This window comes from Hyla sarda, chromosome 2, assembly GCF_029499605.1.
Source record: "Hyla sarda isolate aHylSar1 chromosome 2, aHylSar1.hap1, whole genome shotgun sequence".
NCBI lineage: Eukaryota > Metazoa > Chordata > Amphibia > Anura > Hylidae > Hyla > Hyla sarda.
In genome coordinates this window covers 56,105,609-56,121,261 of record NC_079190.1, presented here as the reverse complement: position 1 = coordinate 56,121,261, position 15,653 = coordinate 56,105,609, and the positions used below count along the sequence as shown (strand labels likewise).

Genomic DNA, 15,653 nt, shown 5'->3' with positions numbered 1-15,653 from the left:
CCTGATCTAGCCTATAGTGCTAACCCCTCCGTTTCTCTTGTGGGCTTTTCCAGCAGATTTCATCCCAGAATCCAATATGATTCCATAGCAAACCCACATGTAGCACAGCCAAACATTGCTGCAGATTTGCTTTGAAAAAATCTGCTACGTGTGAAACACCACATAAACAGGCTGCACCTATGAGGTATTGTCTCTTCCTTATAAAGTCTTCTCCAAATTGTTGGCGATTAGTAAAAGGTCCTGTCTGCGCAGTACATGTGATGGTCTTCACCCCCGTGTTTGGATGAGGATCACAAGAACAATGAGAAATATTTTGATGTTTATTTAAACTGCCTAAATTTTTTTTCCTGGTCAGAGCCATTAAAGGGGTACTCGGCTGCTCAGAGTTTGGAACAAACTGTTCCGAACGCTGGAGCCGGCGCTGAGAGCTTGTGACGCCATAGCCCCACCCCCTCAATGAAAGTCTATGGGAGGGGGCGGGGCGGCGACTTCAGTGTTCGGAACAGTTTGTTCCAAACGCTGAGCAGCGGAGTACCCCTTTAAAGGGGTACTCCGCTGCTAGACATCTTATCACCTATCCAAAGGATAGGGAAGAAAATGTCTGATCGCGGGGGGGGGTCCAACACAATCTCCCACAGCACCGGACGTTCTAAACAAACGCCGGGTTCCTGCAGCAGTGGTCATGACAATCACTCTGAGCGTTCTAAACTAAATTTTCAGAACGCTGGAGCACCGGAGTACCCCTTTAACTGAAACATGTTGTTTTCCGATCGGTTCCTATATTCTTATTGTAGTGTTTTTTTGTTTTGTTTTTTTAACTTTCATTTTTAGTACATTATGGGTCAGGGGTGTAGAAATAAAAAAATAAAAAAACTACTACTTGTCCAAGGGACTAAAACAGGAGCACAATCTCCTTGTCCCGCATGACAATCCACTTGTGACATCCCCATAATAGTCATAACTCTCTTATTTTTCCATCTATGGACCCATTTGAGGGCTTTTTTTTTTTTTTTTGCAGGACCAATTGCACTTTGTATTTTTCCATAACATATACTCTGGAAAAAAATTGGTGCGGTGAAATTGAAAAAGCAAAATATAGTTTCGCAAATTTGGTGTTTGTCTTTTTTATGCCATTTACCTTGTGGTCAAACTAACATGTTATTATGATACTTTAGGTTGGCCTGATCACAGCAATACCAAATTTGTTTAGTTGCTGTCACATTTGAACTTTTTAATAAAAAAAAAAATGTAATTGCCATTTTCTGTCCCCTGTATTTTATTTTTTATTTTTGTATACCAGGCTGTATGAGGGCTCATTTTTTGCTCTGTAATCAATCTGTTGTTTGTATTGGTACCATTTTGGTATTGATCTGATCTTTTTAATTGCTTTTTACTTTATTTTTCTGGGATATGATTTTATTAAAAAAAAATGCAATTCTGCAAAACTATGCACGTGGCAATACCACATATGTTTATTTTTATTATGTTTACATGTTTTTTGTTTAGGAAAAGGGAATGATTTGAACTTTTAATATGGAAGGGGTTAATGTGTTTTTTTTTTTTTTTTTCCAAACTCATTAAACTATTTAGGTGACTTTTAGGAGGAATCATTAGATTCCTTATACAGACCAATGCAGTTCTACTGAACTCCATTGATCTGTGTACTTTGCGCTCCATTGATAAAGCCTGGTCAAGCCAGGCTCCATCAGTGACAGAGCCACGGACACCAGGGAAGCAGAGGGAAGCCCTGGCTACCTCCACAGTTGAACGACCCAACCTCCCCCCCCCCCCCCCCCCCCCGGGATCGCCCGGGTGGGGACAATCCACCCCAATAGATCACCAAGGAGGATTTACATGTTCCTTTAGACGCCGCTGTCAGCTTTGACAGCGGCGATCAAGAGGGTTTGGTCTCGAGTCAGGAGCCTGCTCCATACACCTGGTGCGCCGGCGTACTTGTCGGGGGCTTTAAGGTCCGGCCCTGCTTGCCTGAAGCAGGGCTAAAGGCTTAAAAACTCTTGCCTGGTGCCCGGAATTGCATGTCTCGGGCGTCGGGCGATAGGATTTCCACATCCATCTTGTCTGATTTGTTTTAACAATTTTTAATGATATGTTTTATGTCTAGTCCCATGGACATAACACAATAAACATCCCTATTCTTTGTATGGGGAGGTTTGTAAGCATGCGCTATAAGATATGTATAGTTCTACAGGGAGGGGAAGGCTAAGCTACTATTGTCTTATCTATATAGTGGTTTTTACTGTAATTCTGTACAGATCACTTCCAAATAGCCTTCTCCTTATCACAGACAGAACAGGAAGTGTCGGCTGAATTTTAGGCTTAGTGGGGAGATTGGAGACTGCAACATTTAAATGGGAACTCTCATTAAAACTAGTTTTTTTGCTATTACACTCCTTATGATAAATAAACAATCTTTCTAATGTACTTTGTTTTAAAAAAAATGAAGTTTTCTATGTTATATTTGTGTTTAAAAAAAAAATCTGCCATTAGGTGTCTCCCTACTTGTCCAGAGCACATTTCCCCCTTTATCTTGCACAGACTTTGGACTCCTGCTGGCTTGGCAGAAGTCCAAAATCTGGAAATGCCGTCTGGAGTACTGAGGGGCCAATCATAGGTCATATCACACTGAACTGCTCTGGGCTATGTGCAGCACAGTGAGGGAGGAAGTTCTCCCCTGTATGGCTTCAGATGATGTCACACCTGCTGGGGAACGCCCCTTCCCAGACTGTGAATCTAACCGAGCAGAAAAAAATACAGAGCAATATCAGGGTAGAAAACAAAAAAATTATAAAAATAAAGGCAGGGGGTGGTGTAACATGATGGGGGCAGTGAACAGGGAGGATTATAAAATGTTACAAGATCATGAGGTACTCTTTAAGGATTATTTTATAATATGGATAGTAAAATGGAAAATGATTTAAAATAAATTCCTGTCCAGTAAGTGAGAGTGGGACTTGCACTCCTCTGTGTTCACTCCTGTCTACACACAGAGACATAGCAGACATAGGAAGGAAGTGAATGCATGGTGAGTGAGGGCGGGCTCAGTGCTTTCTGAGCAGTGGATGTCAGAATGAGTGAGCAGCAGAACAAAGGGATTTGTGAGCCAAATACAGAAGCTAGACACATAAAAAAGACATGTAAAGCATCTGCATCACCTAGTGAGTAACATATAGAAGCATTATTTTTTCTGTGATATGACAGGTCTGCTTTAAGTGACTCCTAGGACTATGATTATATCATTCACAAATATAAGGGTGGGGTCACAATCTTCAGCATTTGCTGTAGCAGCCAAGTAGATTTAAAGGAAAACGGTCACCCGTTCACCCGCGATATAACCCGCCGGTATAAGCGCCGGTTACATGAGCCCTCAGTACACACGAGTGCTCACGTGACTGGCGCTTATGAATATTTAAATCCAGCCGGCGGGCCTGCCTCAAAGCGCAAGTCAGTGCTGGAAGAGGGGGACCGTTGGAGGAGTGGGGCTGCGGACTGCAGGTAGGTATTAGGGGTGTGAATCGCCAAGAATTTGGCGATTCGATTCGAATCGCGATACCAGTGTGGCGATTCGATATATCGCGATATATCGCGATACCGTCTAGGTGACGATACATCGCGATATATCGCCCACCTGGGAGCATTCATAGATCCCAATAGACGCCGCTGTCAGCTTTGACAGCGGCGATCTAGTACTCCGGTGCTCACTTTTCTCATGTTATCCCGTCCGGGCTGCAAAATAAAATAAAAGGCACTTTATCTTACCTGCCAACGAGCCCGCGGAGCTCCGGTACAGTCCGGTACAGGTGTTCGGTCCCCGGGCTGTATTCTTCTTACTTCCTGTTAGTCCGGCACGTCACATGGAGCTTCAGCCTATCACCAGCGGAGGCGGGACATCGCTGCGGCTGGTGATAGGCTGAAGCTCCATGTGACGTGCCGGACTAACAGGAAGTAAGAAGAATACAGCCCGGGGACCGAACACCTGTACCGGACTGTACCGGAGCTCCGCGGGCTCGTTGGCAGGTAAGAAAAGTGCGTTTTATTAAAAATTCCACATCCCTAAAAGAATCGATTCAAAAATATTTTGAATCGATTCTGTATCGGCAAATGAAAAATCGCGATTATCGCGAGAATCGATTTTTTCTTACATCCCTAGTAGGTATAGCAGTCAGAGACCCCGCATCGGTCTCCTGTTCACCCGCCCCGGTGTATCGGGTTATAGTGCGGGTGAACGGGCGACCGTTTGTTGTCCTTTAATACTGCTTAAGAAGTCTGTACCAAATCCTTGGATAACGTCCTGCTGTGGAGAGTTTAGATCCCCAGCATGGCCATTTTGGTGTTGGGTATGTTGGAGATTTATGTGGATTGGGACTTGATGTTAATAGTGAAAACATCCTCCAAAAATCTGCAAAATCCACATTATTTATTTGGTGCACAAATGTTGCAGAAACCACTGCATTTACCTAGTGTGTGGCCATACCCTAAATGTTAATCGATTGCTCTTTATCTGGAGCAGGCCCTATAGCAGTGTTCCACAATCTGTGGCTCTCCAGCTGTTGCGAAACTACAACTCCCATCTTGCGCATGACAACTGGTGAGCCACCGGATGGAAACGTTGCTATGGTTCTTTACTCATAGACCTCACTGCAGCCTGTCCGAAGCATTGTAGGGTCACATACTCTTCACTTTCAGTATCCAGTGCCTGCGCTCCGATCCTCCACTGCCGGATCGGCGGCTCTCGTCCCCTCCTCTGTCTTGTTCTGTAGTTGTGGGTAGGAAACCCTTGGCGGTGTGATGTCTACAGGCTCCGCTACCACTGACAACTATAATTTGGAGCCTCATGAACTTGGCTCAGTTTCCAAAGAAACATCCAATTCAGTATTATCTCCTTGTGTTTACGTCTTCTGTAGCCAAAATGTTTACGCTCTGCAAATGAAAGGCGTCTCGCTGGAGAAGACTGATATTAATGTATTCTTGTGTCTGTGTGATGGCCTCCAGTGATGGAGTGAGAATAGATTATACTGCGACTAGTGTTACAAGGCTTTATACCGCCATACTGTAACGCTGCTCTGGGAGTATTATGGTAATAGTCTTATGTCAAGATTTACAAGGATCTTCTCCAGCATCTGTTCTTGCTGCCCAGCGCTGGTGCTTGTACTGCTGTACATCTCCTCACTAGCGCCATCTAGCTCCAGCCCTAGTCAGAGCTTTATTTCTAAGACTCTGTTCACACAGCTGTCATGGCTTCTTTTCCAATGGACACCATAACTGCAGCACCAGGACCATCAACTGACCGTCCCTAACTATGCCAAGAGATCCCATTGACTTTTATTATGGGGTCTGTCAGGTTACGTCAGCATTTCCCAACCATTGTGCCCCCAGCTGGGGTTGTCCAGACATCCAGGAGTTTTATTTTTGCAACAGCTGAAGACACACTGGTTGGGAAACACTGTTACATCATGGTGTCCATGATGGGAAGCATAGCGCTGCATGTTGCACTTTTTCTTCCGGTTAGCTACAACAGAAATACTGATGGAGGTCCTGACGGTGGTCCGGATAGAGCCGTATGCACATTATGGGCAAAGCTGCTTTACAAATTTGTTTTGAATTAAAGACCAGCAAAAAAAAGTTAGGAGCCAGGACGCTGCACCTGTGTCACAGTCATTACTGTCCCCTCATCTCCCTGTGTCACAGTCATTACTGTCCCCTCATCTCCCTGTGTCAGTCATTACTGTCCCCCTCATCTCCCTGTGTCACAGTCATTACTGTCCCCTCATCTCCCTGTGTCACTGTCATTACTGTCCCCTCATCTCCCTGTGTCACTGTCATTACTGTCCCCTCATCTCCCTGTGTCACAGTCATTACTGTTCCCTCATCTCCCTGTGTCACAGTCATTACTGTTCCCTCATCTCCCTGTGTCAGTCATTACTGTTCCCTCATCTCCCTGTGTCACAGTCATTACTGTTCCCTCATCTCCCTGTGTCACAGTCATTACTGTTCCCTCATCTCCCTGTGTCACAGTCATTATTGTCACCTCTGACTCTGTGTCAGTCATTAAGGTCTCCTCTTCCTGTGTGACAGTCGTAGGTGTCCCCTCATCTGTCCCTGTGTCACAATCATGTGTCCTCTAATCTCCCCCTGGGGTCACAGTCATTAGTGCTGATCCCCTATTCTGCTCCGGGTACATGAGCAGCAGGTGTCGCCGCAGCCAATCAGCAGCCTCGACATTCCCTAATGCAGTGTTTCCCAAGCGCGTTCCTCAAGTCCCCCCAACAGGTGATGTTTTCAAGATTTCCTTAGTCTTTCACAGGTGATGTGACTGTGGTGAAGCCTGATACACTGACCATTATTATTATATCACCTGTGAAAGACTAAGGAAATCCTGAAAACATCACCTGTTGGGGGGACTTGAGGACCGCACTTGGGAAACACTGCACTAATGGATAGGGCTCACAATAACCTTGGCGCTGCCCAAAATTCTTAGTTTCCATGGCAACCTGGCGCCTGGGATTTGTGAAGCCCTGGTCTAATTCACATAGTGGCCATGCTCTTAAAAACCTTACAAGTAAAAGCAACATACAATCACTATGGATAATGGGGGAGAGTTATCAAAACCTGTGCAGAGGAAAAGTGGTGCAGTTGCCCATAGCAACCAATCAGATCGCTTCTTTCATTTTTAAAGAGGCCTCTGGAAAATAAAAGAAGCGATCTGATTGGTTGCACATTTTGCCCTATATAACACCAGTGTGTGGTATACAGCAGGGACATCACGGCTGGAGCCTGCGGGAGGACACAGACTAGTATAGACTTGTGCATTGTCTTCCCGCACGGTTATTATTCCAGACATCTCACTGGGTGTTTGCTAAATAGATTTAATTCCTTCTTCTGTTTACACCCAAACAGTGAATCGAGGTTACAGGTACCGACAGAAGATTTTGTCATATGAGGTTTTACTCTATTTAAAGGACAACCTTTAATTATTGTGATATAAAAAAAAAATGCATGAAATCTAAATATTATCTTCCATAAAGGTTAAGCACGTTTTCCATGATGGATAATCCCTTGGTCCCAGTGACTGTGCGGCGGCTGAGCGGTGATTTGGGTTCATTCACTGTATGTATACAGGGAGACCACGCTCCAGCAAGTGCTGTGGACCATCATGTTTAGAGCCCCATGTACAATGCATTTGGAAAGTTAATACCCTGTAATGACATCATGATATCACTTAATACCCTATAAGGACATCAGTGAAAATAGAATTTTGGAAATTTATTAAAAAGAAACACTGAAATATCGCGTGAAAGTATTCAGACCCTATGCTAATGCTCTAAAAGCTCTGCTCTGCTCCTTCTCCCCCTTATCAGCACGGGACCTGACCAGTCATGTTAAGGGGGGGTACTTGTATTACTGCTCATTAGATTTAGGACTCCTTAGATAAGGCAGCAGGAAACCATTCTCAGTCACAGTAGTTTCTGCCAGAACAGGCTTCTTGCTGTAATACCAGCTCCCCCTTCATATCACTGGTTTAGTCCTGTGCTGACAGGAGAGGAAGAGGGACAGATTAGCGCTTTTATAGCCGGGGACATGATGCCAATACTTACAAGGGAGAGGGCACTGCTGATACGGAAGCATATATACTTTGTATTGTATTGGTGAGTTTTTTTTTTATTATACTTTTTGTCACCATAAACAGGTTTCTCTTACTATACAACCCCTATGAAATATCAAGTTATAGGGAAGTTTCATAACCTTTAATTGTACAGTTCTTTAGGCTGAGACTCTAGGGCCGTATTCACAAGTGACATGTTCACATTCATCCTTTCCTCGGAATAGTTTGTGCTCCTCGTCTATGCGTCGTGTTCTTTGGAGCATATCTTAGTTTATGAATGTGATATATCCCTCTTTTGCTGGGATCGCTCACGCTGGGATTAGCGCTTCTCCACTTATCTCTTGCAGTTTCTGCTGAGCCGGGTTCTCCATCCTGGGGCTGATGTCAGGTTTACGACCTGCGTCTGGTTTTTATCCTTCTCCCAGTCATGCTGCAGATGGCCGGAAGTTTTTGTCTTCACCTTGCCCGTTTTGTACGGTTCAGGCAGCAGAGTACAAGGCTGCTATTGGATGGCTGATGTCACCGATAGGGTCATGTGCCAAATAAGAACCGTCTCTGGTCTGAGCAGCATCCATAATTGTGTCATGTTCTGCAGGATTCATTTCTCCGATGCTACATAGGGTCAGTCATAGACCGGATAAAGAAGCGCTCGGCTGTGAGATCATTGGTCGGTGTGTAATTTTCCTATCTGGTGATAAAGTTGTGTCCAGTCTGCGCTCCAATGTACCTGTTATTTAGTTTGATCTGTTCATGGGCCATACACAATGCAATACCCCGGGATAGCCAGTACCATACAATAGATAGACTGCAGTGTTTCCCAACCAGTGTGCCTACAGCTGTTGCAAAACTGCAACTCTCAGCATGCCCAGACAGTCTTTGTCCAGGCATGCTTGAAGTTGTAGTTTTGCAACCACTGGGGAAACACTGGGATAGAGTAAGAGATTTCACTGTTCTCTCCCGATATACCTGTTTTGTATTAATACAAATGGAAATATATAGGTAAATTGACAATTAGACGTTAAAGGAAAACTGTCAGCATGTTCACCCACACTAAACCCAATTCACTGGGTGAACAGGAGTCTATAACGTTCTCACATACTTAGCAAAGTTTTGTTTAGGGCAAGTTTGCTCCCTCTAAAGTGTCTTCCATCCATCCCGGTTTTGCGCGCAGCAGGCGCAGCGCTCTGAGGGGCAGATAACTCCACGTCATTAGGACGTGGAGAAACAAGAAATGAATATGCAACGGGGGGGGGGGGGGGGATTCGGGCGCCTGCCTCCAGAACCCAAAGTGAGATTGCAGGCGGGAATGGATGGCGGACACATTAGAGGACGCAAACTCGCCCTAAACAAAACTTTACTAAGTAAGTGAGCAGGTTACAGACTCCTGTTCACCCAATGTACTGGGTTTAGTGTGGATGAACTTGCTGACAGTTTTCCTGTAACATTCTCCTAGTCAGGGGATGTGTCTGACCTTGTACAAAAAAGAAAGTTGCAACAGCACTCTAGGTCAAAAAAATGGAGGCTCTTAGCGCACTTTTTGCTCAAAATGTGTCTGACCTTGTCTGGTCAGTGCTGGTCAGAATATCTAGGCAATGCCAAGAGGAATGGTAACATCCAGTTGGCAATTTTAAGTATCTATTTCCAAGAGGAATAACTAGTGAATGGTACATTACAGAGTTAAAGGGGTATTCCAGGCAAAAACTTTTTTTTATATATATATATCAACTGGCTCCGGAAAGTTATACAGATTTGTAAATTACTTCTATTAAAAAATCTTAATCCTTCCAATAGTTATTAGCTTCTGAAGTTGAGTTGCTGTTTTCTGTCTAACTGCTTTCTGATGACTCACGTCCCGGGAGCTGTCCAGCTCCTATGGGGATATTCTCCCATCATGCACAGCTCCCGTGACGTGACATCATCATTGAGCAGTTAGACAGAAAACTTCAGAAGCTAATAACTATTGGAAGGATTAAGATTTTTTAATAGAAGTAATTTATAAATCTGTTTAACTTTCCGGAGCCAGTTGATATATAAAAAAAAATTTTCGCCTGGAATACCCCTTTAAGAAAATGAGTACAGGTATATATTAACCTGCCACCGGGAATATACTTTTCAGTCCATGGTCAGGTTATAAAGAGCAGGAGGTATCGCTTCTCGGCCTTTTGGCTAAGATCAAGTGTAGTATCTTTTCTTATCAGTTTAATATCTGATACGTCCCCTATCTGGGGACCATATATTAAATGGATTTTTGAGAATGAAGCTTGCTTTGACATTGACACATTGACCCAATATGACAGTATCTTTGGGTACAGTGCACAAAAAAAAAACAGCAGGAAGTGCTGAGCAGATCAATATATAGTGTTGTAGGAAAAGAATACCAGTATAACTTGTATTTTAATCATCTAAATATGCTCATTCTGGACTTAGGAGTCCAGTGGGCGGTCTTGCTTAATCATGGTCTTCCCTGTATGTGCATGCATTCAAAGAAAGCTGTCAGTCACTGCATAGGTCCGCCTACTGGGCTCCTGAGGCTAGAATGAGCGTAGTAAAGCTACATTTCCAGACATGTTTTTAGCATTTAAAAAATTGTTGGTGCGTTTGTTTGTTTTTTCAAAATGAGTGGGTTTTATTTATCATGTTTCTTGTCCCCTGCATTTTTCTCATTACAAGTCATGTGACTGTAAAGTGGGTGACTTTCAGACAAAATCTGCGTGCTGCATGAAAAAAAAAATTAAAATGAAAAAAAGCCATGCAGCAATTTGAGAACCCTAAAAAATATTATAATTTTTTTTTTCACTGATGGGCAATCGTCAGGGCACTCGATCAGAGTGTGATGAACACACAGCAAAAACTGGAACCTTACTCGGGCGCTTCCCCAGATGAATTATGCTAGTCTGATGTATAGTTTAAAACATAGACTGATTATTCAAACAATTCTCATCCAATGAGACGGGTTTCTTGCCCAGACTGGGCGCTTCCTCAGGGTTGGCCATCCGTATATGATCAGTGGGAGGTCAGACACATGACACCCCTGACAATGAGCTATTTGCTGGAGCTGCAGCACCTACATGCATAGTAAAAGGAAATCTCAGAACATGGTGCAGTGGCCATGCTGGGTTACTACGACTCGAAACATTGTGTAGTCACTCGAGTAGGAGCTGAGCTGCAGTAACCCAGCACAACCACTAGGCAGTGTCTTCCTCTAGCTCTGTTCTCTGTGTTCCTAAACCTTTGTATCATAGCCCGCTGTCAGACCCCCACTACCCTACTAATCACAAATGTGTGACCTATTCTGAGGTCATATTTCCCAACCAGCGTGCCTCCAGCTGTTGCAAAACTACAACTCCCAGCATGCCCGGACAGCCTTCGGCTGTCCGGGCATGCTGGGAGTTGTAGTTTTATAACAGCTGGAGGCAGACTAGTTTGGAAACACAGCCCTAGAGCATATGTGGTTGAATTCCCCACTTAGGAGGTACCAGTACTATGTGTGGAAGAACTCCGGAGTTAATCACAGTGTTTTCCATCTTTCAGATTGGGAAGAGGAGCAGGTCAGCAGTCCGTGCATTCTCCGACTCATCTATCAAGGACGGTTTCTCCACGGCAATGTGACTTTAGGAGGTACTGGGACATGTTTTTCATGAAGCTGTTTATTATTATATTCTACTAGGTGTCACAAGATACGGTGTTCTACCTTATTTATGCAACCGAAAATCCATCCCATACATCTGAATAGTGCTGTGGATGAATTTCTGCAAGCCCCTTTAAGATCAATGGGACAATCATACATTTTTTGCAATAAATCTGCCATAGAATACTCTGACCAGGAGACATATTTAGACCGACCCTGCCAGCTGCCTCCTTATGGCTGCATTGCTTTAGAGCACTTTATAAGGACCATGTGATGCAATGCTCAGCCCCCTACTGGACGTGAGTTAACACTGCAGATATCACTGTGTAAATTCGGAGCGCTTCAAGACGGATTTACCTTTTTTTTGTTTTGTTTTCTTCCCCTGCCTAACATATAGCTCTCCTTAGGCTGAGTGGTGGTTTCCTGCATAAAGATGCCTAATGCAATGATCACATTACACAAATTCTTTAGACCCTCGAAGTAGTTATCCACTTCTCAATGTAATCCGTTTTGTTTCGCATTGTTGGAGGTATACAGTACGGAACCTTACGTTCTGTGTCTGCCGCTCTGATGAAGACAATTTATTGTAATATTACCAAGGGTAATGGGCCTTTCCTTTCAGCCTGATAGACTTACTCCGCACCATAGATTCTCACAGTGCAATGTCGCCATCTAGTGGTGCCATATCTCATAGCAGTCTATGAATTATTCCAGTAGAAATGGCACATATAATCTGGAAATATATATATAAATAATAGTATATTAAAATAAGGCAAAAAATCTTTAAAAAAAAAAAAAAAACAGGGACAAATTGTTCCCTTTTAAGTAATTTTCATTGAATATATATTATTTAACATATAAAATTTATAAAAATAAAAAGTAAGCAAAGAAGTCTCACATGTTACATATTTTTTTTTTTTTTTACAACTTATTCGTTGTGGTATTTGTAAAAAAAAATTATTAAACAACTAGTATAACCTTCTAATAGGATCCTTGGAGGAACATGGTAAAATATTTCCAGTGCCCACGTTTTAATAATAAACCTCACACGGGCAGATTTGTTTTTTGCTGGTTTTCTGCAGCGTATTTGAAATGGGGCGGGCTCTTCTCGGCTGTCCACGGCAGATTTGCCGCGGCGGAATTTGGCTTGCGGCAAAATCTGAGAAGAGCCCGCCCCATTTCAAATACGCAGGGGAAAACCCGCAAAAAAATCTGCCCGTGTGAACATACCCTAAGAATGAAACCCTTTGCTGCACCATGCCTTACATCCTCGGCACCTTTCTCTAATGTTATCATTTATATGCTTTCTAGTATGTGGTTATGTCTATATATACATATATATATATATATATATATATATATATATATATATATATACACACACACACACATACATACACACCAGCCTGCCATAACATTAAAACCACCTGCCTAATATTGTGTTGGTGCCCTTTGTGCCAGAAAATCAGCTCTGACCTGAAAGCATGGAGTCCACAAGACCTCTGCAGGCGTCCTATGGTGTCTTGTATCATGATACATTTTGACTGTTAAAGGGGTATTCCAGGCAAAAACTTTTTTTTTTTTAGATATCAACTGGCTCCAGAAAGTTAAACAGATTAGTAAATTACTTTTATAAAAAAGAATCTTAATCCTTTCAGTCCTTATGACCTGATGAAGTTGAGTTGTTCTTTTCTGTCTAAATCCTCTCTGATGACACCCGTATCAGGAAGCGCCCAGTTTAGAAGAGGTTTGCTATGGGGATTTGCTTCTAAACTGGGCGTTTCCCGAGACAGGTGTCATCAGAGAGGATTTAGACAGAAAAGAGCAACCTTAACTTCAGAAGCTCATAAGTACTGAAAGGATTAAGATTTTTTAATAGAAGTAATTTCCAAATCTGTTTAACTTTCTGGAGTCCATGGCATTCCATGGATTAGACCAGTGTTTCCTAACCAGAGTGCCTCCAGCTGTTGCAAAACTACAACTCACAGCATGCCTGGACAGCCTTTGGCTGTCCAGGCATGCTGTAAGTTGTAGTTTTGCAACAGCTGGAGGCGCCCTGGTTGGGAAACACTGGTGTAAATATATGTAAAGTCAATGGATGTAAAATATAGTGATCTGGCCCACGTAGTAAACATGATATTGATTCCTCTCTATTCATAACATTGTAGTTGGCTGTATGGTTGAGTATAGAGTTTCACTGAACACTGCTCATTGTGCTGCTCGTCCATCCCGATACTTGTGGCTCAGTAATATGTGTATAGTCAAAGTGATCTTCCTTTGTTAAAGAACAATGGGAAGTGTAGTTAGTTCCATGTCCACTGAGAGGCGTCACAATGCAGGCTGCTGTACGTGGGGTTCTATCTGGGCCCGCTGGACAGTGCTGGGGGAATCTTTTAGATCAGATGTTTTTTGTGCTTTATGAAAAGTCATTCTGATCAGTTCACATTTCAGGCGCTCTGGCCTTGCTTTATTATATCGTTATTCTGCCATAGTCTGATACATTGTGTCTTTTTTATCCATACAGCATTAAAACTTCCACTTGGCAAAACAACAGTGATGCACTTGGTTGCCAGAGAGACGTTGCCAGAGCCAAATTCTCAAGGTAGGTGGTTTTTACAGTAGATGACGTGGTTTTTTGTGCTGTGCCAGCAGAAAACCATCTATCTACCTCTTTGTTACAGAATGGGGTTAGTGATCTCCTCTGTACTCCTCTATTTCATTATGTTTGATTATACACACGACACGTCGCTGGTTTTTACTTGAGTTCACAGAATAATAAAGTCTTAGATCAGGTTCATACTGAGGAATCTCTGGCCGGAGATTCAGAGGACGACTGGCACCGACATGAAAGAGTTGGTGCTAGGACCACCTGGATATTGTCTGCTGAAATAATGAAATTCCGTAGTGTACACTGTGCAGCCGAAACGTATTGACAGCAGTGGATTCTGCTGCAGCGGAATTTGTGAGAGTGTTTCTAGGCGGAATTAAGCTCTGACATTCCATAGTTGAATCTTTCCTAGCAGTGAAAGCTCTAAATTGTTCAGACAAAACATGGATGACTCTTCTGTATCCTTAAGGCACAGGTAGTACTGCCACCCTATAAATAATGTAGCCTTTGGCCGTCTGTGAATGCTGGGAGTTGTAGTTTTGCAACAGCTGGAGGCACACTGTTTGGAAAACACTGCACCAGACATATAGTTAAATGAGAGGCAGCTATCAGATAGATAGGTAAAGTTAGGTTAAAGGGGTATTTAGGGTTTATACATCTTATTCCCTATCCAAGGGATGGGGGATAAGATGTATGATCGCAGGATTCCCGGCGCTGGGGACCACCTCGATCTCAGTGTAGCCCTTGGCATTCTGTGCCGGGCACTGCCTCCGAGATGAGGGCGTGACTTCACGCCCCCTCCCATAGACATGAATGGAGGGGGAGTGGGGTGATGTCACTGGGGGGGGGTGGCGTGATGTCACTAGGGGGCGTGGCCATGACATCACGTCTCCATCTCGGAGGCAGCGCATGGCACAGAATGCCGGGGGCTGCACCGAGATCATGGGGATCCCCTGCAATTATCATACATCTTATCCTCTATCCTTTGGATAGGGGATAAGATGTATAAACCCGGAATACCCCTTTAAGTTATCAAGTCCTCCTATGGTCATGTAACTACTAGTTGCAGTGCTGAAATAAACTGTAACAATAGGGTTGGATATCTAGCAGTGGTATCTGGGCCTTGGTGTCTAAGACTATATGTAAATATATATATATATATATATATATATATATATATATATATATATATATATATAAACAGGACATCCTCTGATCTTTGGATTTTGCATGGGGGCCCAGGAGCATCCCTGAGCAAGTCAATGTGAATGACACCCCATACCTCCCGAGTGTTCTCTTGACTAGACACATGCCCTTAGACCAGTGGCCAACAGCTGTCCGGACATGCGGAGAGTTTTAGTTTTACAACATCTGGAGGGCTGCAGTTTGATGACCACTGCCTTACACTCTGAGAGAAGAAGCAGCACAAGTGTGGCAATGCACATTACAGCAGTTTACTTAGTATAGTTGCAGCCATTAGATCTTTTTTAAGGATGTCCTATAGTTACCCAGATTTGTGAGCCTTATTGTGACATCTACTAAGAAAAAGTCATCACTGGAAAAAGGCGCACACCACAGTAATTTAATAATAAGTACAAAAGTTTATAAAAAAAAACATATATAGAGAGACATTTAAAAACAATTAAAATAGCTCAAAATCGAGCATAGCACAGCCCTGGGGAAGGGCCATGAACCCCCTCCCACAGGTAAGTGACCCCGTCCGTGATAAACACTCAATGTATGTTCTTTCACTGGAGCCGCACCCCTGATATTTTAGTACATATATGAGTTGAGTC

The 15,653-nt window shown here is 43.3% G+C and overlaps 1 protein-coding gene and 1 pseudogene across 1 annotated transcript in view; both read left to right on the top strand.

The window, feature by feature from the left end:
* UBL3 (ubiquitin like 3) overlaps window positions 1-15,653 on the top strand; it is a 150,431-nt gene that overhangs the window by 123,111 nt on the left and 11,667 nt on the right. The window contains exons 3-4 of the mRNA XM_056561850.1: window positions 11,153-11,239; window positions 13,774-13,851. Of these exons, the coding sequence (XP_056417825.1) occupies window positions 11,153-11,239; window positions 13,774-13,851 (165 nt within the window). The remainder of the gene's footprint in view (window positions 1-11,152; window positions 11,240-13,773; window positions 13,852-15,653) is intronic.
* LOC130359827 (U2 spliceosomal RNA) lies at window positions 9,768-9,943 on the top strand (annotated as a pseudogene).